Source organism: Nerophis lumbriciformis, linkage group LG19 (assembly GCF_033978685.3).
Source record: "Nerophis lumbriciformis linkage group LG19, RoL_Nlum_v2.1, whole genome shotgun sequence".
In the NCBI taxonomy this organism is placed as follows: domain Eukaryota; kingdom Metazoa; phylum Chordata; class Actinopteri; order Syngnathiformes; family Syngnathidae; genus Nerophis; species Nerophis lumbriciformis.
Genome location: NC_084566.2, coordinates 41,742,974 through 41,767,316, shown reverse-complemented (window position 1 = coordinate 41,767,316; position 24,343 = coordinate 41,742,974). Strand labels below are relative to the sequence as shown.

Below are 24,343 nucleotides of genomic sequence, written 5' to 3'. Positions count from 1 at the left end.
TAAAGAAGAAGTTACAGGTCTGTGAGAGCCAGAGATCTTCCTTGTTTGAAGTGACCAAATACTTATTTTCCACCATAACTTACAAATAAATTCTTTAAAAATCCTACAATGTGAATTCCTGGATTTTTTTTTTCCACATTCTGTCTCTCACAGTTGAAGTGTACCTATGATGAAAATTACAGACCTCTGTCATCATTTTAAGTGGGAGAACTTGCACAATCGGTGGCTGACTAAATACTTTTTTGCCCCACTGTATATATATATATATATATATATATATATATATATATATATACATCATAAAGTAGACATTATATAACCACGCCCCTTAACAAAAATGATGTACAAAAAAACATACAAAAAACCCCCCCCTGAAATAAAATATAATATTTCTATCAAAAGAAACAAGAACAAACCAAAGTATTTTTGGAGTATTTTGCTATGTAGTACGTGTAGCAGTACTTGTGATGTGGAGCCCTCGCAAGATGCTGAGACCTGAGTGTCGGCGGTCAGGTGCGGATCACGATAGCTAAGATTCCCGGGGTTGGTGCAATCCCGCACTGGACACACAAAAAAAGAAACTAGGAAGCAAAAAAAAAAAAAAAGAGGAGTTGAGGACGTGGGTCTTAAGACTCGGGGGACTGCTCGGACAGAGCGTTGATCAGGTTTTTGTAGGCGGCAGAGTTCATGTAGCGGGGGTACGAGTCTCTTTGCATGAGGGTGTAGATCTGCAGCTGGGCGTCGTCGAAGGTGTGCGAGGTGGGCTCCTGTATGCTCCGGTTGATGGACTCGCGCACGCGGGAGTCCAGGCTCACCTGGGCAAGGGAGAGGGCACACGTCCAGTTACTCAACACATACAGTATGACATCACATCATCACAACAAATACAGAGGTGGGTAGTAACGCGCTACATTTACTCCGTTACATCTACTTGAGTAACTTTTGGGATAAATTGTACTTCTAAGAGTAGTTTTAATGCAACATACTTTTACTTTTACTTGAGTATATTTATAGAGAATAAACGCTACTTTTACTCCGCTACTTTTATCTATATTCAGCTCGCTACTCGCTACTAATTTTTATCGATCTGTTAATGCACGCTTTGTTTGTTTTGGTTTGTCAGACAGACCTCCATAGTGCCTGCGTTTCAACAAATACAGTCACTGGTGACGTTCACTCCGTTCCACCAATCAGATGCAGTCACTGGTGACGTTGGACCAATCAAACAGAGCCAGGTGGTCACATGACCTGACTTAAACAAGTTGAAAAACGTATTCGGGTGTTACCATTTAGTGGTCAATTGTACGGAATATGTACTGTACTGTGCAATCTACTAATAAAAGTTTCAATCAATCAATCAAAAGTGTGACGGAAAAAAGACCATTTTTTATTTCAACCGTACATCCCGTCAAAAGCCTAAAGACTGACTGCACAGTTCCTGTCTTCACAATAAAAGTGCCGATCCATCGCGCCTGCGCTTTCAAAATAAGAGTCTCCGAAAGCCAGCGCAAACAAGCTAGCAAGCTACGGAGTTTGCCGCCAATGTATTTCTTGTAAAGTGTATAAAAACGAATATGGAAGCTGGATAAATAAGATGCCAAAAACCAACCACTTTCATGTGGTTTTAGACAGAAAGGAGGAACTTTTTTTCTCCTCCATTTGAAAACGTGGACGTTATCAGCACTACTGTCTGATTACAATCAATGCAAGTCATCAGAATCAGGTAATACACCAACTTATATTCTTGTCTTCATGAAAGAAAGGAATCTATATGTGTTAAACATGCATGTATATTCATTAAAACACCTTTAACATGTAAACAAAAACGGCAAAATAAATAAATATAAATTATATACTGTATATATATATGTGTATATATATATATATATATATATATATATATATATATATAAATATATATATGTATATGTATATATATATATAAATGTGTATATATATATATATGTGTGTGTGTGTATATATATATGTGTGTGTATGTGTATATATATATATATATATATATATATATATATATATATATATATATATATATATATATATATATATATATGTCTTAATAAGGTTATCCAAAAAATAGTGCTCGATACCGTAGTAGAGCGCAATATATGTATGTGTGGGAAAAAAAATCACAAGACTATTTCATCTCTACAGGCCTGTTTCATGAGGGGGGTTTCCTCAATCATCAGGAGATTTTAATGGGAGCATTCACATACCATGGTTTATATAGGGCACAGAGTGGGTGGGTACAGGCTGGCCTAGGGGCGTGGTGATTGGCTCATGTGTTACCTAGGAGGTGTTTCCGTCTGTGGCGGCATGCTGTTACAATTTCGCTGCGCTTGTTGAGGGATGACAGGTCTGGACGGTGAATAATAAACAGTTTCTCTTTCAAGCATAGGTTGCATCTTTTATTACCACTATTGTAAGGTGTGCTGGATGCAAGAATTTTCCATGTTATTGAAAATTCAACATTATTGTCTTTGAGGTCCCAAATGTGTTTGCTGAGTTCTGTGGTATTCCGCAGGTTTTGGTTCCTGAAAGAAGCCTTGTGATTGTTCCATCTGGTTTTGAACTCTCCTTCAGTTAATCCTACATATGTGTCGGATGTGTTAATGTCCTTGCGTGTTACCTTAGATTGGTAGACAACTGATGTTTGTAAGCACCCCCCGTTGAGAGGGCAATCAGGTTTCTTTCGACAGTTGCAACCTTTGTTGGTTTTGGACTCCAAAACCAACAAAGGTTGCAACTGTCGAAAGAAACCTTTGTTGGTTTTGGACTGTGGGTTTTGGATATGTGTGTGTATGTTACTCATCAGTTACTCAGTACTTGAGTAGTTTTTTCACAACATACTTTTTACTTTTACTCAAGTAAATATTTGGGTGACTACTCCTTACTTTTACTTGAGTAATACATCTCTAAAGTAACAGTACTCTTACTTGAGTACAATTTCTGGCTACTCTACCCACCTCTGAACAGATATGAAGTAACCTTACTAGCTAGACGATATCTCATCTGATCTGATGAAATTGATACAAAACCATACCGAGATATGATACAATAGTCAAAGCATGGTGGCATTTTTATATTATTTTAGACATTAGTATTCAAATTTCAGTCTTTTCTTGTAACGTTATGTCCAATATTTTTGCTGTTGTTTTATTTCTACAATATGATAAAAGTCCAATAAATCTTCAACTGCCGGCTACACTTTGGACACCAGTGCAATAGTTGCATTCGACCCGTGGAAACGATAAGATGCAATCTATACGTTCATATGAGTACGATACAACACCGTGAATTAGGCTAGAATATGTGGTGGATTGAGAAACAGCTTGGACACATCTTCGGTAAAGAAACGAGGTTCATTGGGTGTTTCGGGTCTTTGATCTCTATACACACTCGCCCATACTACACACTCGCCCATACTTGCCAACCTTGAGACCTCCGATTTCGAGAGGTGGGGGGAGGGGGTGGGGGTGGGCGTGGTCGGGGTGGGACGGGGGCGTGGCTAAAAGGGGAGGAGTATATTTACAGCGAGAATTCACCAAGTCAAGTATTTCATATATATATATATATATATATATATATATATATATATATATATATATATATATATATATATATATATATATATAAGAAATACTTGACGTTCAGTGAATTCTAGCTATATATATATATATATATATATATATATATATATAGCTCTGTCATCCGGGGGGAGCTCAAAGTAAAGCCGCTGCTCCTCCACATCGAGAGGAGCCAGATGAGGTGGTTCGAGCATCTGGTCAGGATGCCACCCGAACGCCTCCCTAGGGCACGTCCAACCGGTAGGAGGCCACGGGGAAGACCCAGGACACGTTGGGAAGACTATGTCTCCCGGCTGGCCTGGGAACGCCTCGGGATCCCCCGGGAGGAGCTGGACGAAGTGGCTGGGGAGAGGGAAGACTGGGCTTCCCTTCTTAGGCTGCTGCCCCCGCGACCCGACCTCGGATAAGCGGAAGAAGATGGATGGATGGATGGATATATATATATATATTTTTTATTTTTTATTTTTTATTATTTTTTATTATATATATATATATATTTTCTTATTTTTTATTTTATATATATATATATATATATATATATATATATATATATATATATATATATATATATATATATATATATATATATATATATATATATATATATATATATATAAAATAAATACTTGAATTTCAGTGTTCATTTATTTACACATATACACACACATAACACTCATCTACTCATTGTTGAGTTAAGGGTTGAATTGTCCATCCTTGTTCTATTCTCTGTCACTATTTTTCTAACCATGCTGAACACCCTCTCTGATGATGCATTGCTGTGTGGCACGCACAAAAGTGCTTTCATCAAATGCACTAGATGGCAGTATTGTCCTGTTTAAGAGTGTCACAACATTGCTGTTTACGGCAGACAAACTGCTTTACATATACAAAAAAGTGACTGCTGTTGTTGTGTGTTGTTGCCGCGCTGGGAGGACGTTAATGAAACTGCCTAACAATAAACCCACATAAGAACTCGCCCTCCATCATTCTACAGTTATAACGTCATTGGGCAGGTATGCTGTTAATATTGTGGGTTAGCGGACTCAGGTCCTCATGGAGCTGAGTCCGCCTGAATTTCGGGAGAAAATTTGTCCTGGGAGGTTTTCGGGAGAGGCGCTGAATTTCGGGAGTCTCCCGGAAAATCCGAGAGGGTTGGCAAGTATGCCCTCGCCTGGGCAACCCAACCGGGGCTGATCAGGCTTGTGTCCAAGCAGCGTACTACTCCATCCGTCTCCCCTCTTTATCCACAACCACCTCGAGCCTTTCTCAGCAGCCTCGCTGATGTTTCTGCTGGCTCTTCTCTCCGGCAACCCTCTAATTCCAAGAAGTCTGAATGCTGGATGCACAGATTGCCCTAGAAAGCCCCTGCAGCCCACTTCTATAGGCTCACAGCGGGCCCTCCAACCACTCTCTCTGCATGCCTCGACCAGCTCAAGGTATTTGGCCTTCTTTCGCTCGTGGGGCTCCTCCATCCAGTCTTCCCAGGGGACTGTAAGTTCCAGCAGCACAACATGCTTAGTTGAGTCAGAAGTTAAGACAAGGTCTAAACTGAATTATACCGTGTACCGTTTTCTTATATGATTGTGAACTGGCATGTGTTTGTATTTGGTCACAGAATCCTTTAGAGGATTATTCTAATAAGGGCAAAAGTGCACATGTTCGTCACAAACCTTCCAGAGAGTGGTGGACTCTTGTCCCCAGGAATCCTACAGGTTTGGATTTTAGGAGGAAGTGTTAAGACATTAGCAACATCTGGTAGGAAGCCCCCACAAGTAAGAGTAGAGGATAGGGGTCGGAGGTCACCCGACTCAAACCCACCACAGGAAATAGGCTGACTGGCCAAGCAACATACTGGGTGTTTTCCAAACTGGCCGGCCCCAGGGCTAGAACAACAAAGAGTAACTGTGTAAAAGGTATTTAAGGACAGTGGTCCGAGAAGACAGCAGAAGACTGATCAGGCTCATACTCTTTCTTCCTGGAGCTGCAGTTCCAGTCTGAGGCTCGCTGAAACAAATAAAGCTTTTTGTTCGACGATTCCTCCTTGGCGTCCACTCGGCTCATCACCCATCGCGCGACCAACAAATATACAACAATTGCAAAGTAGATATGTTTGTAAGATGTGATAGAACTATAATAGACTTAGGCGACTCAAAATTTGCCAGTCGCTTTGAACGTAAAAAGCTGGGTTTCGTACTTGTCTGATGTGCTTCCTGTTTTGCCACTAAAGCACACACACAGTTCCTGAATGCAATACCGTGAATGATTTAATGCAGCAGCAAAATCTACCAAAAAACTACTTGCTAAGTTCGTCAAATAGACAGCAGGTAGTTGAAGTGTCCGAAGCGTTCAACAGCGTCCAATACTGCTCAACAGAGCGTTCAGTAAGATCCAAAGTCTCCCATAAAGTATCTGTAAAGTGTGCAATACAGTGTCAACAAACAATATGTTTGCCCAGCTCAACTTTCGCCACGCCAAATGCAGGTAAAAACGCATTTGGAGTTTATGCCTGCCTCTTATGTCACGGGAATACACACCCACAAACACACCACATGACCTTATAACACATTTCTGGATGCTACATAGACCATAGACTGATGGATACGATACGAGGAATACAATAGATGTGGACGATGGATTAGCACATCCATCCATCCATCCATCTTCTTCCGCTTATCCGAGGTCGGGTCGCGGGGGCAGCAGCCTAAGCAGGGAAGCCCAGACTTCCCTCTCCCCAGCCACTTCGTCCAGCTCCTCCCGGGGGATCCTGAGGCGTTCCCAGGCCAGCCGGGAGACATAGTCTTCCCAACGTGTCCTGGGTCTTCCTCGTGGCCTCCTACCGGTCGGACATGCCCTAAACACCTCCTTAGGGAGGCGCTCGGGTGGCATCCTGACCAGATGCCCGAACCACCTCATCTGGCTCCTCTCGATGTGGAGGAGCAGCGGCTTTACTTTAAGCTTCCCCCGGATGACAGAGCTTCTCACCCTATCTCTAAGGGAGAGCCCCGCCACCCGGCGGAGGAAACTCATTTCGGCCGCTTGTACCCATGATCTTGTCCTTTCGGTCATAACCCAAAGCTCATGACCATAGGTGAGGATGGGAACGTAGATCGACCGGTAAATTGAGAGCTTTGCCTTCCGGCTCAGCTCCTTCTTCACCACAACGGATCGATACAGCGTCCGCATTACTGAAGACGCCGCACCGATCCGCCTGTCGATCTCACGATCCACTCTTCCCTCACTCGTGAACAAGACTCCGAGGTACTTGAACTCCTCCACTTGGGGCAAGATCTCCTCCCCAACCCGGAGATGGCACTCCACCCTTTTCCGGGCGAGAACCATGGACTCGGACTTGGAGGTGCTGATTCTCATCCCAGTCGCTTCACACTCAGCTGCGAACCGATCCAGTGAGAGCTGAAGATCCTGGCCAGATGAAGCCATCAGGACCAAATCATCTGCAAAAAGCAGAGACCTAATCCTGCAGCCACCAAACCGGATCCCCTCAACGCCCTGACTGCGCCTAGAAATTCTGTCCATAAAAGTTATGAACAGAATCGGTGACAAAGGGCAGCCTTGGCGGAGTCCAACCCTCACCGGAAACGTGTCCGACTTACTGCCGGCAATGCGAACCAAGCTCTGACACTGATCATACAGGGAGCGGACCGCCACAATCAGACAGTCCGAAACCCCATACTCTCTGAGCACTCTCCACAGGACTTCCCGAGGGACACGGTCGAATGCCTTCTCCAAGTCCACAAAGCACATGTAGACTGGTTGGGCAAACTCCCATGCACCCTCAAGGACCCTGCCGAGAGTATAGAGCTGGTCCACAGTTCCACGACCAGGACGAAAACCACACTGTTCCTCCTGAATCCGAGGTTCGACTATCCGGCGTAGCCTCCTCTCCAGTACACCTGAATAGACCTTACCGGGAAGGCTGAGGAGTGTGATCCCACGATAGTTAGAACACACCCTCCGGTTCCCCTTTTTAAAGAGAGGAACCACCACCCCGGTCTGCCAATCCAGAGGTACTGCCCCCGATGTCCACGCGATGCTGGACATACCCCATTTCTGGATTAGCACAGTCCTTCTCAAATAGTGGGGCGATGCGTTCCCGGTGTGGGGGCGCATATGACCCTCGGGGAACAGGCTTTTTTTTGACGTACCAGAATATGATGAAGCATATGTAGCACTTGGCTTCACTGTAACCACGGTGCGAGTCGAGGAAAGGCCGGTGTGTTGTTTCCTTTGATAAGCTTACAATGTTATGCAGAGGTAGTTATAACTATTTTATAGACATATTATACTCTTTATAGTCACGGTTGAGAGTGGGGGGGGGGTGTTCTTCTTCCTAGGGAAGCTTAACAGAAAATATTTGAGAAGCCCTGCATTCTTCTTCTTTTCGTGTCTTTGAAGCATGTGGTTGTATGACAGTTTCCCATTTCTTTACATGAGAGATGCGATAGCTAGAGCATCAACGGAATAAGACTCCATGAAGATTAGATCCACCAATGTAAAGAACGATAGAGTCTGATAGATGAGTTATATTGGTAAAATACTGTTACGGCGCACGCGCAGTCTACTTCTCCCTCCTCTGCGGGAGCACTTGGAGGAGCCGTTGACAGCGCGCTTGGGCACCAGTCCCCAGGCTAGCCTCTGAGCTAGCACCAGCTCCCAGGCTGGCCCCCACGTCTCCACCAGCTCCCAGGCTGGCTCCCACGTCTCCACCAGCTCCCAGGCTGGCCCCCACGTCTCCACCAGCTCCCAGGCTGGCCCCCACGTCTCCACCAGCTCCCAGGCTGGCCTCGACCTCTGCCCCTCGGCCGGCTCCGCCGACTCCAGCACCTCTGCCGGCTCCGCCGACTCCAGCACCTCGGCCTGCTCCGCCGACTTCAGCACCTCGGCCAGCTCCTCAGCTGCCCTCCTTGTCTCCGGCTTTGACGTCCGCTGCTTCCACGCCTTTGACGTCCGCTGCTTCCACGCCTTTGTAGTCCGCTGCTTCCACGCCGATGACGTCTGCCGCTTCCACGGCGCCGATGACGTCTGCCGCTTCCACGGCGCCGATGACGTCTGCCGCTTCCACGCCGCCGATGACGTCTTCCTCCACGCCTGCCTCGCCGATGACGTCTTCCTCCACGCCACCGCCGACGTCTGCCGCTTCCACGCCGCCGCCGACGTCATATCCTCGTTTCCGGCGAGACGCACCATGGCGCCAATCACGTCCGCCTTCCCGACGGCCAAGATGGTGGCCGTCCCTTGGTCGCCCGCCTCGCCGGCTTCAGCGGCGTTCTTCTCGCCGCCGCCATCAGACTCGTCCTCGGTGGATTCGGGGACACTGGGGCCGGCGACCCACCACCAGTTCTCCCCTCCACCCTCCCTTGTTTCGTGAGTATGTTGGACATCTGGAATCTGTCCATAGGGGGGGGGATACTGTTACGGCGCACGCGCAGTCTACTTCTCCCTCCTCTGCGGGAGCACTTGGAGGAGCCGTTGACAGCGCGCTCGGACACGCCCCTGCTCGCGCTGAGCGCAGCACGCCCACGCAGCGACAAGCCTGCACACCTGGGACTAATGAGGGCGAGATGTATAAAAGACCAGTGGACCCAAGGATCGGCGCGGGAACTTAGTTACCTCTTTGTGTACCGTAAGCCTTATGCGCTCTTACTGTGTTGTTTTTCCCTCCGTGATTCTGACGTCCATGTTGCTCTTCCGCAGTGCCTTCCCGAGTCTTCCCTCCTCGAGATCTCCCGTTGTTTCCCCGGTGTTTTGGACTGCCTTCTCCGTTTCCCGACTCCTCACTCGCCCCTGGACTCTGAAGTCTCTCTCTGCCCCACGGACCCCTCGCTGATCTTGGACCCCTTTTGCCTTGCCCTCTTTGGACTTTGGATTTATTATATATAATAAATTATTGTATATACTGCCCCCTGGTGTCTGTTTGCCGTCACCTCCCCTCAGTAAACACAACAAATACATTAGAATGGATGGATGACGCAATACCTCTTTCGGGGAGAGGATGGAGATGTAGTCCTCGTAGATGACCCGGGCCTTCTCCTCAATAGCGCTTTTGTTGCCCTCCTTGCCAAACTCCTGGCACGCCAGCCAGAAGAGCATGTTCTCCTCGCTGAACTCGGTGCGCAGGAACTGGCGAAAGGAGTTCCTCCCAGCAGGGCAGCACATCAGCTTGTCGAAGGACTGGGCCCACGAGTGCACCTCCTCCAGCGTGGGCTTGGGGCTGCGGAGCGACAATGTTTATAGCCCCGGGTGCTGCAGCCGTAGATGTAAGATGCACTTACCAGTCTTCACAGTCTACTGTCCCTTCTTTGACGTCGTAGGATGTCTTTCGGTTCCTGTCGTCTCTGTCCTCGTTCCTGTAAGGATAATGTAAGTAGACAAATATTTCACATTCTGCCTAGCAACATGGGACGAATGGTAGATCTGTATTTATGATGCCATAACCAAGCACAGTTTCCCTGTCCTTTTTGTACTGATTGGCTATTGCAACTGTCTATCAACTGTATGTGCCTTGTTCGCCTACACTGCACAGACCGCTACGTCGTTGATGGCCTCAACGGCAACAAGCTAGCTGAATTCTGATTGGATAAAAGCTCTAATGTAAAAACAGCAACACTGCAAATTGTTTTATTTGCTTTTGTTTCGTAGGTTAACATGTTTGATACATTGAGTTAATGTTGCTGATCAATTTGAATTTGTTATTATTAATTGGACTCCGCCAAGGCTGCCCTTTGTCACTGATTCTGTTCATAACCTTTATGGACAGAATTTCTAGGCGCAGTCAAGGCGTTGAGGGGATCTGGTTTGGTGGCTGCAGGATTAGGTCTCTGCTATTTGCAGATGATGTGGTCCTGATGGCTTCATCTGGCCAAGATCTTCAGCTCTCGCTGGATCGGTTCGCAGCCGAGTGTGAAGCGACTGGGATGGGAATCAGCACCTCCAAGTCCGAGTCCATGGTTCTCTCCCGGAAAAGGGTGGAGTGCCATCTCCGGGTTGGGGAGGAGATCTTGCCCCAAGTGGAGGAGTTCAAGTACCTCGGAGTCTTGTTCACGAGTGGGGGAAGAGTGGATCGTGAGATCGACAGGCGGATCGGTGCGGCGTCTTCAGTAATGCGGACGCTGTATCGATCCGTTGTGGTGAAGAAGGAGCTGAGCCGGAAGGCAAAGCTCTCGATTTACCGGTCGATCTACGTTCCCATCCTCACCTATGGTCATGAGCTTTGGGTCATGACCGAAAGGACAAGATCACGGGTACAAGCGGCCGAAATGAGTTTCCTCCGCCGGGTGGCGGGGCTCTCCCTTAGAGATAGGGTGAGAAGCTCTGTCATCCGGGGGGAGCTCAAAGTAAAGCCACTGCTCCTCCACATCGAGAGGAGCCAGATGAGGTGGTTCGGGCATCTGGTCAGGATGCCACCCGAACGCCTCCCTAGGAAGGTGTTTCGGGCACGTCCGACCGGTAGGAGGCCACGGGGAAGACCCAGGACACGCTGGGAAGACTATCTCTCCCGGCTGGCCTGGGAACGCCTCGGGATCCCCCGGGAGGAGCTGGACGAAGTGGCTGGGGAGAGGGAAGTCTGGGCTTCCCTTCTTAAGCTGCTGCCCCCGCGACCCGACCTCGGATAAGCGGAAGAAGATGGATGGATGGATGGATTATTAATTGAAATTATTTAATTAACATTTTTCACTATCAGATGGTTCAAGTTATTCGAAAAAAGTTTACAGTTTAAATAAGTTTGGGTTGTTTTTTTTTTAATGCAAATTGATGCACTTAAATTATTTTTTGTTACAGACTAAACAAGAGGGTAAAGTTATTGTTTGTTGTAAGTTGATCTACAAACCCCGTTTCCATATGAGTTGGGAAATTATGTTAGATGTAAATATAAACGGAATATTTGCAAATCCTTTTCAACCCATATTCAGTTGAATATGCTACAAAGACAACATATTTGATGTTCAAACTGATAAACATTTTTTTTCTTTTTTGCAAATAATCATTAACTTTAGAATTTGATGCCAGCAACACGTGACAAAGAAGTTGGGAAAGGTGGCAATAAATACTGATAAAGTTGAGGAATGCTCATCAAACACTTATTTGGAACATCCCACAGGTGTGCAGGCTAATTGGGAAAAGGTGGGTGCCATGATTGGGTATACAAACAGCTTCCCCTACGGTCCATAATATCATCAAAAGGTTCAGAGAATCTGGAGAAATCACTCCACGTAAGCGGCATGGCCGGAAACCAACATTGAATGACCGTGACCTTCCATCCCTCAGACGGCACTGTATCAAAAACCGACATCAATCTCTAAAGGATATCACCACATGGGCTCAGGAACACTTCAGAAAACCACTGTCACTAAATACAGTTGGTCGCTACTGTCACGTTCAAACACTGAGGACATCTATTAAACAAGACAAAAGGCAAGGAATCAAACAGAGACGGAATTCAATTTGGACTCAATATTGAGGAGAGACATGGCCACTGCACTCTCTGTACAGTCCAACGCTCTGACGAAGAAGGTTTTCGTCTCCTCATTTATTCAGATGTTCAATGTTCACGCACCAACACATGTCACAGCAGGAATGGGAAGTATGTAAAACAGTCATTGTTTTCGGTCTCATTGAAGTCCAAGAAGAGGATTTCTCGGGCTTGGGCTCTTCCTGGATCCAGCTGGGGCAGGTGTTGGAGGACAATGGATAACCCCTCCCGTCTCCTGACCACAGGGACTTCAAGAGGGCAGCGGGTCGTAAATAGCGTTGACCTCGGTTACCAAATAGTTGGAAGAGAGTTTGTGAAATACTTCAGAGAGAGTTCGTTTAACACTTCAAAGAGAGTTCCTCTGGAAGTTGAGCAGATCCTGCCATCTGTCCGTGTTGAAATCACAGTGGCGTTTCACGAGCCTTCTTCATCTTGTTAGGCCTCGAAAGACAGCATTCATAATACAACGTTTCTTTTGTGACAACTTACAAACAATTATTCCAACAGCTACATCTGTAAGTGCAAGTTAAAGCTCTACTATGCAAAGTGAAAGCCATTTATCAACAACACCCAGAAACGCCGCCGGCTTCTCTGGGCCCGAGATCATCTAAAATGGACTCATGCAAAGTGGAAAAGTGTTCTGTGGTCTGACAAGTCCACATTTCAAATTGTTTTTGGAAATATTTGACATCGTGTCATCCGGACCAAAGGGGAAGCGAACCATCCAGACTGTTATCGACGCAAAGTTCAAAAGCCAGCATGTGTGATGGTATGGGGGTGCATTAGTGCCCAAGGCATGGGTAACTTACACATCTGTGAAGGCACCATTAATGCTGAAAGGTACATACAGGTTTTGGAACAACATATGCTGCCATCTAAGCGCCGTCTTTTTCATGGACGCCCCTGCTTATTTCAGCAAGACAATGCCAAGCCACATTCAGGATGTGTTAAAACAGCATGGCTTCGTAAAAAAAAGAGTGCGGGTACTTTCCTGGCCCACCTGCAGTCCAGACCTGTCTCCCATCGAAAATGTGTGGCGCATTATGAAGCGTGAAATACGACAGCAGAGAACTGACATCACATGGACAAAGATAAGACCTTCTGGAGGAAAGTTCTGTGGTCAGATGAAACAAAAATGGAGCTGTTTGGCCACAATACCCAGCAATATGTTTGGAGGAGAAAAGGTGAGGCCTTTAATCCCAGGAACACCATTCCTACCGTCAAGCATGGTGGTGGTAGTATTATGCTCTGGGCCTGTTTTGCTGCCAATGGAACTGCTGCTTTACAGAGAGTAAATGGGACAATGAAAAAGGAGGATTAGCTCCAAATTCTTCAGGACAAGCTAAAATCATCAGCCTGGAGGTTGGGTCTTGGGCGCAGTTGGGTGTTCCAACAGGACAATGACCCCAAAAACACCTCAAAAGTGGTAAAGGAATGGCTAAATCAGGCTAGAATGAAGGTTTTAAAATGGCCTTTCCAAAGTCCTGACTTAAACGTGTGGACAATGCTGAAGAAACAAGTCCATGTCAGAAAAGCAACACATTTAGCTAAACTGCAGCAATTTAGTGGTCAAGTGGTCAAGCAGAAGCTTATTGATGGCTCCCTAAAGCGTCTTTTTGCAGGTAAACTTGCCAAGGGACATGTAAGCAAATATGAACATTGCTGTATGTATACTTTTGACCCTCACATTTTCAGTAGAGCCATAATAAATTCATAAAAGAAGCAAACTTCATGAATGTTTTTTGTGAGCAACAAGTATGTGCTCCAATCACTACATCACAAACAAATAAGAGTTGTAGAAATGATTGGAAACTCAAGACAGCCACGACATGATGTTCTTTACAAGTGTACGTACTAGAGATGCGCGGTTTGCGGACACAACCGCGGAGTCCGCGGATTATCCGCGGTTCGGGCGGTTGAAATAAAAAAAAATTAGATTTTATCCGCGGGTCGGGTCGGGCGGTTGAAATAAAAAAAAAATTAGATTTTAAATAGATTCAGGCGGGTGGCAGTTAAACCAATTCGGAAATATATATACATTAGAGATGCGCGGATAGGCAATTATTTCATCCGCAACCGCATCAGAAAGTCGTCAACCATCCGCAATCCACCCGATCTAACATTTGATCAGAACCACATCCGCCCGTTGTTATATATCTAATATAGACGATGCAAGGCATTAGTGAGGTTATAAAGCTTTTGCCTGTTAAAGAAAGGAGACTGATCCAATGCAGCACAGACATTCGCGTGCCACGCTGTCACGACCCAGACGCACACCAGTGCGCAATCATATGGGAGCCGCGCTGAGCGCACCTCCAAGCGCGTCTCGCTGCAGGCGACGGCCGGGTATATGGGCCCGACGCTCCAGCGCCATCCATTTTCAGGGCTAGTTGATTCGGCAGGTGGGTTGTTACACACTCCTTAGCAGGTTCCGACTTCCATGGCCACCGCCCTGCTGTCTATATCAACCAGGGTGAGCCCCACCCCTTTCGTGAGCACACTGCGCGCGGAGTGACCCCTGTTACGCGCCCCCGGCAACAGGGGTGGCGGGCAGGTAAGCTGCGCGGGCGGAGCGCGCGGAGTGACCCCTGTTACGAGCCCCCGGCCACGGGGGTGGCGGGCAGGTAAGCTGCTTACCTGCTGCGCGTTACGCCGGCCGCGGCGAAGGCGGACGAGGCGGGGTGTCGGTGCGGTGGGCGCGGTGGTGACCCTGGACGTGCGTCGGGCCCTTCTCGCGGATCGCCTCAGCTACGGCTCCCGGTGGGGCCCTCTCGGGGGTAGGGGCCTCGGTCCCGGACCCCGGCGAGGCGTCACTTCTCCGCTTCGTAAAAGTGTCCATCTCTTTTCTTTTTTTTTCTTCTGTTGTGGCATATGCTGCAGGTGCCTGCTCGTTTTTCGTATGTGGGTAACAACATTTAACTATGTATATATATTTACCAATTGGTTTAACTGCCACCCGCCTGAATCTATTTAAAATCTAATTTTTTTTTAACCACCCGACCCGACCCGACCCGCGGATAAAATCTAATTTTTTTAAATTTCACCCGCCCGATCCGCGGATAATCCGCGGACTCCGCGGTTGTGCCCGCAAACCGCGCATCTCTAATATACATAGTTAAATGTTGTTACCCACATACGAAAAACGAGCAGGCACCTGCAGCATATGCCACAACAGAAGAAGAAAAAAAAAAGAGATGGACACTTTTACGGAGCGGAGAAGGGACGCCTCGCCTGGGTCTGGGACCAAGGCCCCTTCCCCCGAGAGGGCCCCACCGGGAGCCGTAGCTGAGGCGATCCGCGAGAAGGGCCCGACGCACGTCCAGGGTCACCACCGCGCCCACCGCACCGACACCCCGCCTCGTCCGCCTTCGCCGCGGCCTGTGTCACGCGCAGCAGGTAAGCAGCTTACCTGCCCGCCACCCCCGTGGCCGGGGGCTCGTAACAGGGGTCACTCCGCGCGCTCCGCCCGCGCAGCTTACCTGCCCGCCACCCCCGTTGCCTGGGGCTCGTAACAGGGGTCACTCCGCGCGCTCCGCCCGCGCAGCTTACCTGCCCGCCACCCCCGTTGCCTGGGGCTCGTAACAGGGGTCACTCCGCGCGCAGCGCCCTCACGAAAGGGGTGGGGCAAGCAGAACTGGCGCTGCGGGATGAACCGAACGCCGGGTTAAGGCGCCCGATGCCGACGCTCATCAGACCCCAGAAAAGGTGTTGGTTGATATAGACAGCAGGACGGTGGCCATGGAAGTCGGAACCCGCTAAGGAGTGTGTAACAACCCACCTGCCGAATCAACTAGCCCTGAAAATGGATGGCGCTGGAGCGTCTGGCCCATACCCGGCCGTCGCCGGCAGCGAGACGCGCTTGGAGGGGCGCTCAGCGCGGCTCCCATATGATTGCGCACTGGTGTGCGTCTGGGTCGTGACAGCGTGGCACGCGAATGTCTGTGCTGCATTGGATCAGTCTCCTTTCTTTTAACAGGCAAAAGCTTTATAACCTCACTAATGCCTTGCATTGTCTATATTAGATATATAACAACGGGCGGGTGCGGTGTTGATTAAATGTTAATTCGGGTGGATGCGGATGGTTGACGACTTTTGTCATGCGGTTGCGGATGAAATAATTGCCTATCCGCGCATCTCTAGTACGTACACTTTTGACCACAAGTGTACATCCATTTTATAAACAAATGACTCTATTTATAGTCGCTCCCCCGACGACTTGTGGTTGTGGAACATGTGGAAGTAAGAATGCGTGTGGTACCAGGAGCAGCTACAGCAGCAGCACCAGCAGAAGCAGCAAGCGTTGGACACCCGCGGGTTGGCCTGGTCCGCCTGGCCCTGCTGGGTTGCTGCGGTTCCTCCCGCAGCCGACTCCTGCTGCACCGACATCTGCCTCTTTCGCATCTCCATCGGCTCTGATCCCATGGGCTGCCAGGGCACATGGAACACACAAACACACTTTATAGTACGCTGAATGATGGCCTGATCCGTGTGTGCACCAGCGTGTGCGGGTGTGCAGGAAACACGTTTTGTCAGTGCCAGTGATTGAAGGAGAGCGAAGCGGTAGAGATGTACAAAAGCCCCAAAAGCAGTGAAGTTGTCACATTGTGTAAATGGTCAATAAAAAGAGAATACAACAAATCCTTTTCAACTTATATTCAATTGACTGCAAAGACAAGATATTTAACGTTCAAACTGGAAAGCTTTGTTCTTTTTTTGCAAATATTTGGAATTTTATGCCTGCAACATGTTACAGAAAAGCTGGCACAAGTGGCAAAAAAGAGTGAGAAAGTTGAGGAATGCTCATCAAAGACTTATTTGGAACATCCCACAGGTGTGCAGGCTAATTGGGAACAGGTGGGTGCCATGATTGGGTATAAAAGCAGCTTCCATGAAACAAGGATGGGGCGAGGGTCACCACTTTGTCAACAAATGCCTGAGCAAATAGTTTAAGAACAACATTTCTCAACCAGCTATTGCAAGGAATTTAAGGATTTCACCATCTACGGTCCGTAATATCATCAAAGGGTTCAGAGAATCTGGAGAAATCACTGCACGTAAGCAGCTAAGCCCGTGACCTTCCATCCCTCAGGCTGTACTGCATCAACAAGCGACATCAGTGTGTAAAGGACATCACCACATGGGCTCAGGAACACTTCAGAAACCCACTGTCAGTAACTACAGTTGGTCGCTACATCTGTAAGTGCAAGTTAAAACTCTCCTATGCAAGGCGAAAAAACCGTTTATCAACAACACCCAGAAACGCCAGTGCTTTGAGTTACCTTGAAGGTACAAACCCCGTTTCCATATGAGTTGGGAAATTGTGTTAGATGTAAATATAAACGGAATACAATGATTTGCAAATCATTTTCAACCCATATTCAGTTGAATATGCTACAAAGACAACATATTTGATGTTCAAACTCATAAACTTTATTTTTTTTTTGCAAATAACCATTAACCTTAGAATTTGATGCCAGCAACACGTGACAAAGAAGTTGTGAAAGGTGGCAATAAATACTGATAAAGTTGAGGAATGCTCATCAAAGACTTATTTGGAACATCCCACAGGTGTGCAGGCTAATTGGGAACAGGTGGGTGCCATGATTGGGTATAAAAGTAGATTCCATGAAATGCTCAGTCATTCACAAACAAGGATGGGGCGAAGGGTCACCACTTGGTCAACAAATGCGTGAGCAAATTGTTGAACAGTTTAAGAAAAACCTTTCTCAACCAGCTATTGCAAGGAATTTAAGGATTTCACCATCTACGGTCCGTAATATCATCAAAAGGTTCAGAGAATCTGGAGAAATCACTGCACGTAAGCAGCAAGCCAGAATATCAACATTGAATGTCCGTGACCTTCGATCCCTCAGGCTGTACTGCATCAAAAAGCAACATCAGTGTGTAAAGGATATCACCACATGGGCTCAGGAACAGAAACCCACTGTCAGTAACTACAGTTGGTCGCTACATCTGTAAGTGCAAGTTAAAACCCTACTACTACTGGGGCGGCATGGCGTAGTGGGTAGAGCAACCGTGCCAGAAACCTGAGGGTTGCAGGTTCGCTCCCCGCCTCTTACCATCCAAAAATCGCTGCCGTTGTGTCCTTGGGCGGGACACTTCACCCTTTGCCCCCGGTGCCACTCACACCGGTGAATTGAATGATGAATGATAGGCGGTGGTCGGAGGGGCCGTTGGCGCAAATTGCAGCCACGCTTCCGTCAGTCTACCCCAGGGCAGCTGTGGCTATGAAAGTAGCTTACCACCACCAGGTGTGAATGATTGATGGGTTCTACATGTAAAAGCGACTTTGGGTACTTAGAAAAGCGCTATATAAATCCCAGTTATTATTATTATTATTACTATGCAAAGCCAAAGCCATTTATCAACAACACCCAGAAACGCCGCCGGCTTCGCTGGGCCCGAGCTCATCGAAGATGGACTGATGCAAAGTGGAAAAGTGTTCTGTGGTCTGACGAGTCCACATTTCAAATTGTTTTTGGAAACTGTGGACGTCGTGTCCTCCGGACCAAAGCGGAAAAGAACCATTAAAACTGTTCTAGACGCAAAGTTGAAAAGCCAGCATGTGTGATGGTATGGGGGTGTATTAGTGCCCAAGACATGGGTAACTTACACATCTGTGAAGGCGCCATTAATGCTGAAAGGTACATACAGGTTTTGGAGCAACATATGTTGCCATCCAAGCAACGTTACCATGGACGCCCCTGCTTATTTCAGCAAGACAATGCCAAGCCACGTGTTACAACAGCGTGGCTTCATAGAAAAAGAGTGCGGGTACTTGACTGGCCTGCATGTAGTCCAGACCTGTCTACAAATTGAAAATGTGTGGCGCATTATGAAGCCTAAAATAGCACAACGGACTGTTGAACAAAAATGTGTCTCCTCAGTACTCAAACCTTTACTGAGTGTTGTTAAAAGGAAAGGCCATGTAACACACTGGTAAAAATGCCCCTGTGACAACTTTTTTTGCAATGTGTTGCTGCCATTAAATTCTAAGTTCATGATTATTTGCAAAAAAAAAAAATTAAGTTTCTCAGTGTGAACAAGAAATATCTTGTCTTTGCAGTCTATTCAATTGAATATAAGTTGAAAAAGATTTCCAAATAATTGTATTCTCTTTTTATTTACGAATTACACAACGTGCCAACTTTGCTGGTTTTGGGTTTTGTATTAATTCAGCATATATTTGTGCTTTATTGCAAATGTATTGAATCATTTTCACAATGGGTGCCCTTTTTTTTTCTGACTCTGCCCTGTCCCAAAAAATGTCTGGTCAAGTTAGGGCGATAATAACAAGTTAGCAAAAAATGTACGTGCATAAGTCCGCTGTGACCCTCGGTCCTCCTGTGGTGTTCCAAATCAAATCAAATCAACTTTATTTATAAAGCACATTTAAAATGTACCACAGGGGGTCGCCAAAGTGCTGTACAATGGGCAGGCTAAAAGATAACACAACGAGCAAACACAACAAAACACAAACATAGCACGATAAAAAATAAATAACTAAAATAAATAGAACATAAAAACATAAAAACAGGTGTATTATGGGGCACCTCAAAGCCATGGAATAAAAGTATGTTTTTAAGGGAGATTTAAAAACAGAGAGGATGCCTGTCTAACACTCGGAGGTAGGTCGTTCCAGAGCTTGGGAGCAGCAGCGGCGAAAGCTCTGTCACCTCTAAGCTTCAGCCTTGTGTCAGGGACCGTCAGTAGCAGCTGATCGGCTGGATGTTGCGCAATACGTGGAAAGAAATATGGGTCAGAAATGGACAAAGAAAAAGTGCATTGGGTGGCAAGTTCAGCGTCAAGTCCCTGGCAGGTCGCTCTCCCGACCGAAGTTATTTTCTTATGTTGTCGCTGTGAGCTGAGTCATCACTGCAGCAAACACCAGCTGCTGCTGGAGTTGCGTTCAGAGGGGTGGAGCGTCACGTTTAGCACATCAATAACGCACAATATGTTTTGTTAACATCAGGCTTTGATTGCCAAAGATGTTCGGTAATCCATCCATCCATCCATCTTCTTCCGCTTATCCGAGGTCGGGTCGCGGGGGCAGCAGCCTAAGCAGGGAAGCCCAGACTTCCCTCTCCCCAGCCACTTCGTCCAGCTCTTCCTGTGGGACCCCGAGGTGTTCCCAGGCCAGCCGGGAGATATAGTCTTCCCAACGTGTCCTGGGTCTTCCCCACGACCTCCTACCGGTCGGACGTGCCCTAAACACCTCCCTAGGGAGGCGTTCGGGTGGCATCCTGACCAGATGCCCGAACCACCTCATCTGGCTCCTCTCGATGTGGAGGAGCAGCGGCTTTACTTTGAGCTCCCCCCGAATGACAGAGCTTCTCACCCTATCTCTAAGGGAGAGCCCCGCCACCCGGCGGAGGAAACTCATTTGGGCCGCTTGTACCCGTGATCTTGTCCTTTCGGTCATAACCCAAAGCTCATGACCATAGGTGAGGATGGGAACGTAGATCGACCGGTAAATTGAGAGCTTTGCCTTCCGGCTCAGCTCCTTCTTCACCACAACGGATCGATACAGCGTCCGCATTACTGAAGATGCCGCACCGATCCGCCTGTCGATCTCACGATCCACTCTTCCCTCACTCGTGAACAAGACTCCGAGGTAGTTGAACTCCTCCACTTGGGGCAAGATCTCCTCCCCAACCCGGAGATGGCACTCCACCCTTTTCCGGTCGAGAACCATGGACTCGGACTTGGAGGTGCTGATTCTCATCCCAGTCGTTTCACACTCGGCTGCGAACCGATCCAGTGAGAGCTGAAGATCCTGGCCAGATGAAGCCATCAGGACCACATCATCTGCAAAAAGCAGAGACCTAATCCTGCAGCCACCAAACCAGATCCCCTCAACGCCTTGACTGCGCCTAGAAATTCTGTCCATAAAAGTTATGAACAGAATGGGTGACAAAGGGCAGCCTTGGCGGAGTCCAACCCTCACTGGAAACGTGTCCGACTTACTGCCGGCAATGCGGACCAAGCTCTGACACTGATTATACAGGGAGCGAACTGCCACAATAAGACAGTCCGTAACCCCATACTCTCTGAGCACTCCCCACAGGACTTCCCGGAGTACACGGTCGAATGCCTTCTCCAAGTCCACAAAACACATGTAGACTGGTTGGGCAAACTCCCATGCACCCTCAAGGACCCTGCCGAGAGTATAGAGCTGGTCCACAGTTCCACGACCAGGACGAAAACCACACTGTTCCTCCTGAATTCGAGGTTCGACTATCCGGCGTAGCCTCCTCTCCAGTACACCTGAATAGACCTTACCGGGAAGGCTGAGGAGTGTGATCCCACGATAGTTGGAACACACCCTCCGGTTCCCCTTCTTAAAGAGAGGAACCACCACCCCGGTCTGCCAATCCAGAGGTACCGCCCCCGATGTCCACGCGATGTTGCAGAGTCTTGTCAACCAAGACAGCCCCACAACATCCAGAGCCTTAAGGAACTCCGGGCGGATCTCATCCACCCCCGGGGCCTTGCCACCGAGGAGCTTTTTAACTACCTCGGCAACCTCAGCCCCAGAAATAGGAGAGCCCACCACAGATTCCCCAGGCCCTGCTTCCTCATAGGAAGACGTGCTGGTAGGATTGAGGAGGTCTTTGAAGTATTCCCTCCACTGATCCACAACATCCGCAGTCGAGGTCAGCAGAGCACCATCCCCACCATACACGGTGTTGACACTGCACTGCTTCCCCTTCCTGAGGCAGCGGATGGTGGTCCAGAATTGCTTCGAAGCCGTCCGGAAGTCTTTTTCCATGGCCTCCCCGAACTCCTCCCATGTTCGGTAATGTGATTTGGATATTTCTAATTTAAAATGTATACACTTATTAAAGAGAATTAACTTCTATCTGTGATAAATAAGGAGTTAACTATGGACAAAATGTGATTAGATATTATAACCTTCTTAAACCATCTCCGTTCTGGGTTCTGGGAAACAAATGCAATTGCTTACCACCATATTTGCAAGCGGCACATCCCCATGTTGCAGAACAGGGCATGCTTACACGGCAAACACTCTTCAATTAAAAGAGATGTATAATGTGAGTGCCTTTTGACCAACCATTGAGGAGATAGCTTGAAACCGGATTGTCCATACTCTAGAGATGTGCGGATAGGCAATTATTTCATCCACAACCGCATCAGAAAGTCGTCAACCATCCGCCATCCACCCGATGTAACATTTGATCAGAACCGCACCCGCCCGTTGTTATATATCTAATATAGACGATGCAAGGCATTAGTGAGGTTATAAAGCTTTTGCCTGTTAAAGAAAGGAGACTGATCCAATGCAGCACAGACATTCGCGTGCCACGCTGTCACGACCCAGACGCACACCAGTGCGCAATCATATGGGAGCCGCGCTGAGCGCACCTCCAAGCGCGTCTCGCTGCCGGCGACGGCCGGGTATGGGCCCGACGCTCCAGCGCCATCCATTTTCAGGGCTAGTTGATTCGGCAGGTGGGTTGTTACACACTCCTTAGCGGGTTCCGACGTCCATGGCCACCGTCCTGCTGTCTATATCAACCAGGGTGAGCCCCACCCCTTTTTCGTGAGCGCACTGCGCGCGGAGTGACCCATGTTACGCGCCCCCGGCAACAGGGGTGGCGGGCAGGTAAGCTGCGCGGGCGGAGCGCGCGGAGTGACCCCTGTTACGAGCCCCCGGCCACGGGGGTGGCGGGCAGGTAAGCTGCTTACCTGCTGCGCGTGACGCCGGCCGCGGCGAAGGCGGACGAGGCGGGGGTGTCGGTGCGGTGGGCGCGGTGGTGACCCTGGACGTGCGTCGGGCCCTTCTCGCGGATCGCCTCAGCTACGGCTCCCGGTGGGGCCCTCTCGGGGGAAGGGGCCTCGGTCCCGGACCCCGGCGAGGCGTCGGGGGCCTTCTCCGCTCCGTAAAAGTGTCCATCTCTTTTTTTTTTTTTCTTCTGTTGTGGCATATGCAGCAGGTGCCTGCTCGTTTTTCGTATGTGGGTAACAACATTTAACTATGTATATATATTTCCGAATTGGTTTAACTGCCACCCGCCTGAATCTATTTAAAATCTAATTTTTTTTTATTTCAACCGCCTGACCCGACCCGACCCGACCCGACCCGCGGATAAAATCTAATTTTTTAAAATTTCATCTGCCCGATCCGCGGATAATCCGCGGACTCCGCGGTTGTGCCCGCAAACCGCGCATCTCTATTGTGGATACTTAGGGTTTCTGGTCGTGTGTACAAATCCTTAGTAATCTGCAAACTGTTCCATCTCATGTCCTGAGAACTGAGGCCCTTTATCAGAGTGAAAATGGAGGGGAACACCATAACGTGAGAACATTTACTTTAGATGGACTATAACATCTGTGGACTTTGTTGGGCTGAGTTGTGCACATATCTGGAAAAACAGTCCACCACTAAAAAAAAATGGTTTGCTCTCTCAAGGTGAACAGATCTGCTCCAAACTATTGCTCGGGCCCATCTGGAAGTTTGGTTGGCAGCAGTGGTTCTCTTGAATGAACCCTTTCTTTGTTGCATTCTATTTTGTTAAGCACTAGCCCTTTTATTTGGTAGCTCAGTCCAGGTCTGACTTGCACGCTCTCTGTACTTAGCCCCTCATGTATCGTGTCCAGAACATCATTCCTCATGTTCGCAGGAATCAATAACCTTGTGCCTTGTTAGAGCAGACCGTTGTGCACACTCAGGTGTGCCCACTCTTGCCAGAAGTGTTTGACTGCGACCTGTAACTGATGTCTGTCTGTCAAGACTGTACTTCATGACCTGGGTACAGAAATGGTCAGCACACAGCTGCTCTTGGAGCTCGGTTAGATACATATCACTTGTAGGAAGACTGTCCATCACAGAGTCAATGATATTGGTAAATGCCGTCAAGTCGATGTCTGCTCTTGTCATGCTGTTTTTAAGCGGGTCACAGGAGAGTGCGTCAGCAGTTGTGAGGCTCTTTCCAGGTGTATATGTAATTGTGTAAGAGTACCTGATTAAGGGCATCCTGAATCTTTGTATTCTAGGTTGCAGCGCATCCAGTCCCTGCCGATCCAGTAGGCACACAAGCGGCTTGTGGTCGATTTCTACCGTATTTTCCGCACTATAAGGCGCACCTAAAAACCACAAATTTTCTCAAAAGCTAACAGTGCGCCTTATAACCCGGTGCGCTTTATTACGATTAATTTTCATAAAGTTTCGATCTCGCAACTTCGGTAAACAGCCGCCATCTTTTTT

At 47.9% G+C, this 24,343-nt stretch overlaps 1 protein-coding gene across 3 annotated transcripts in view; it reads right to left on the bottom strand.

The window, feature by feature from the left end:
* Positions 1-262: 262 nt before the first annotated feature.
* Positions 263-24,343, bottom strand: part of rgs20 (regulator of G protein signaling 20) — a 57,683-nt gene continuing 33,602 nt past the window's right edge. The window contains exons 2-5 of one of the 3 annotated variants that reach the window (XM_061978768.2): positions 16,352-16,518; positions 9,896-9,970; positions 9,600-9,834; positions 263-815 (exon numbers count right to left, since the gene is read on the bottom strand). In XM_061978768.2, the coding sequence (XP_061834752.1) occupies positions 627-815; positions 9,600-9,834; positions 9,896-9,970; positions 16,352-16,518 (666 nt within the window). In that variant the 3' untranslated portion in view covers positions 263-626. The remainder of the gene's footprint in view (positions 816-9,599; positions 9,835-9,895; positions 9,971-16,351; positions 16,519-24,343) is intronic. The other 2 variants (XM_061978767.2, XM_061978769.2) reach the window with 2 other exon arrangements.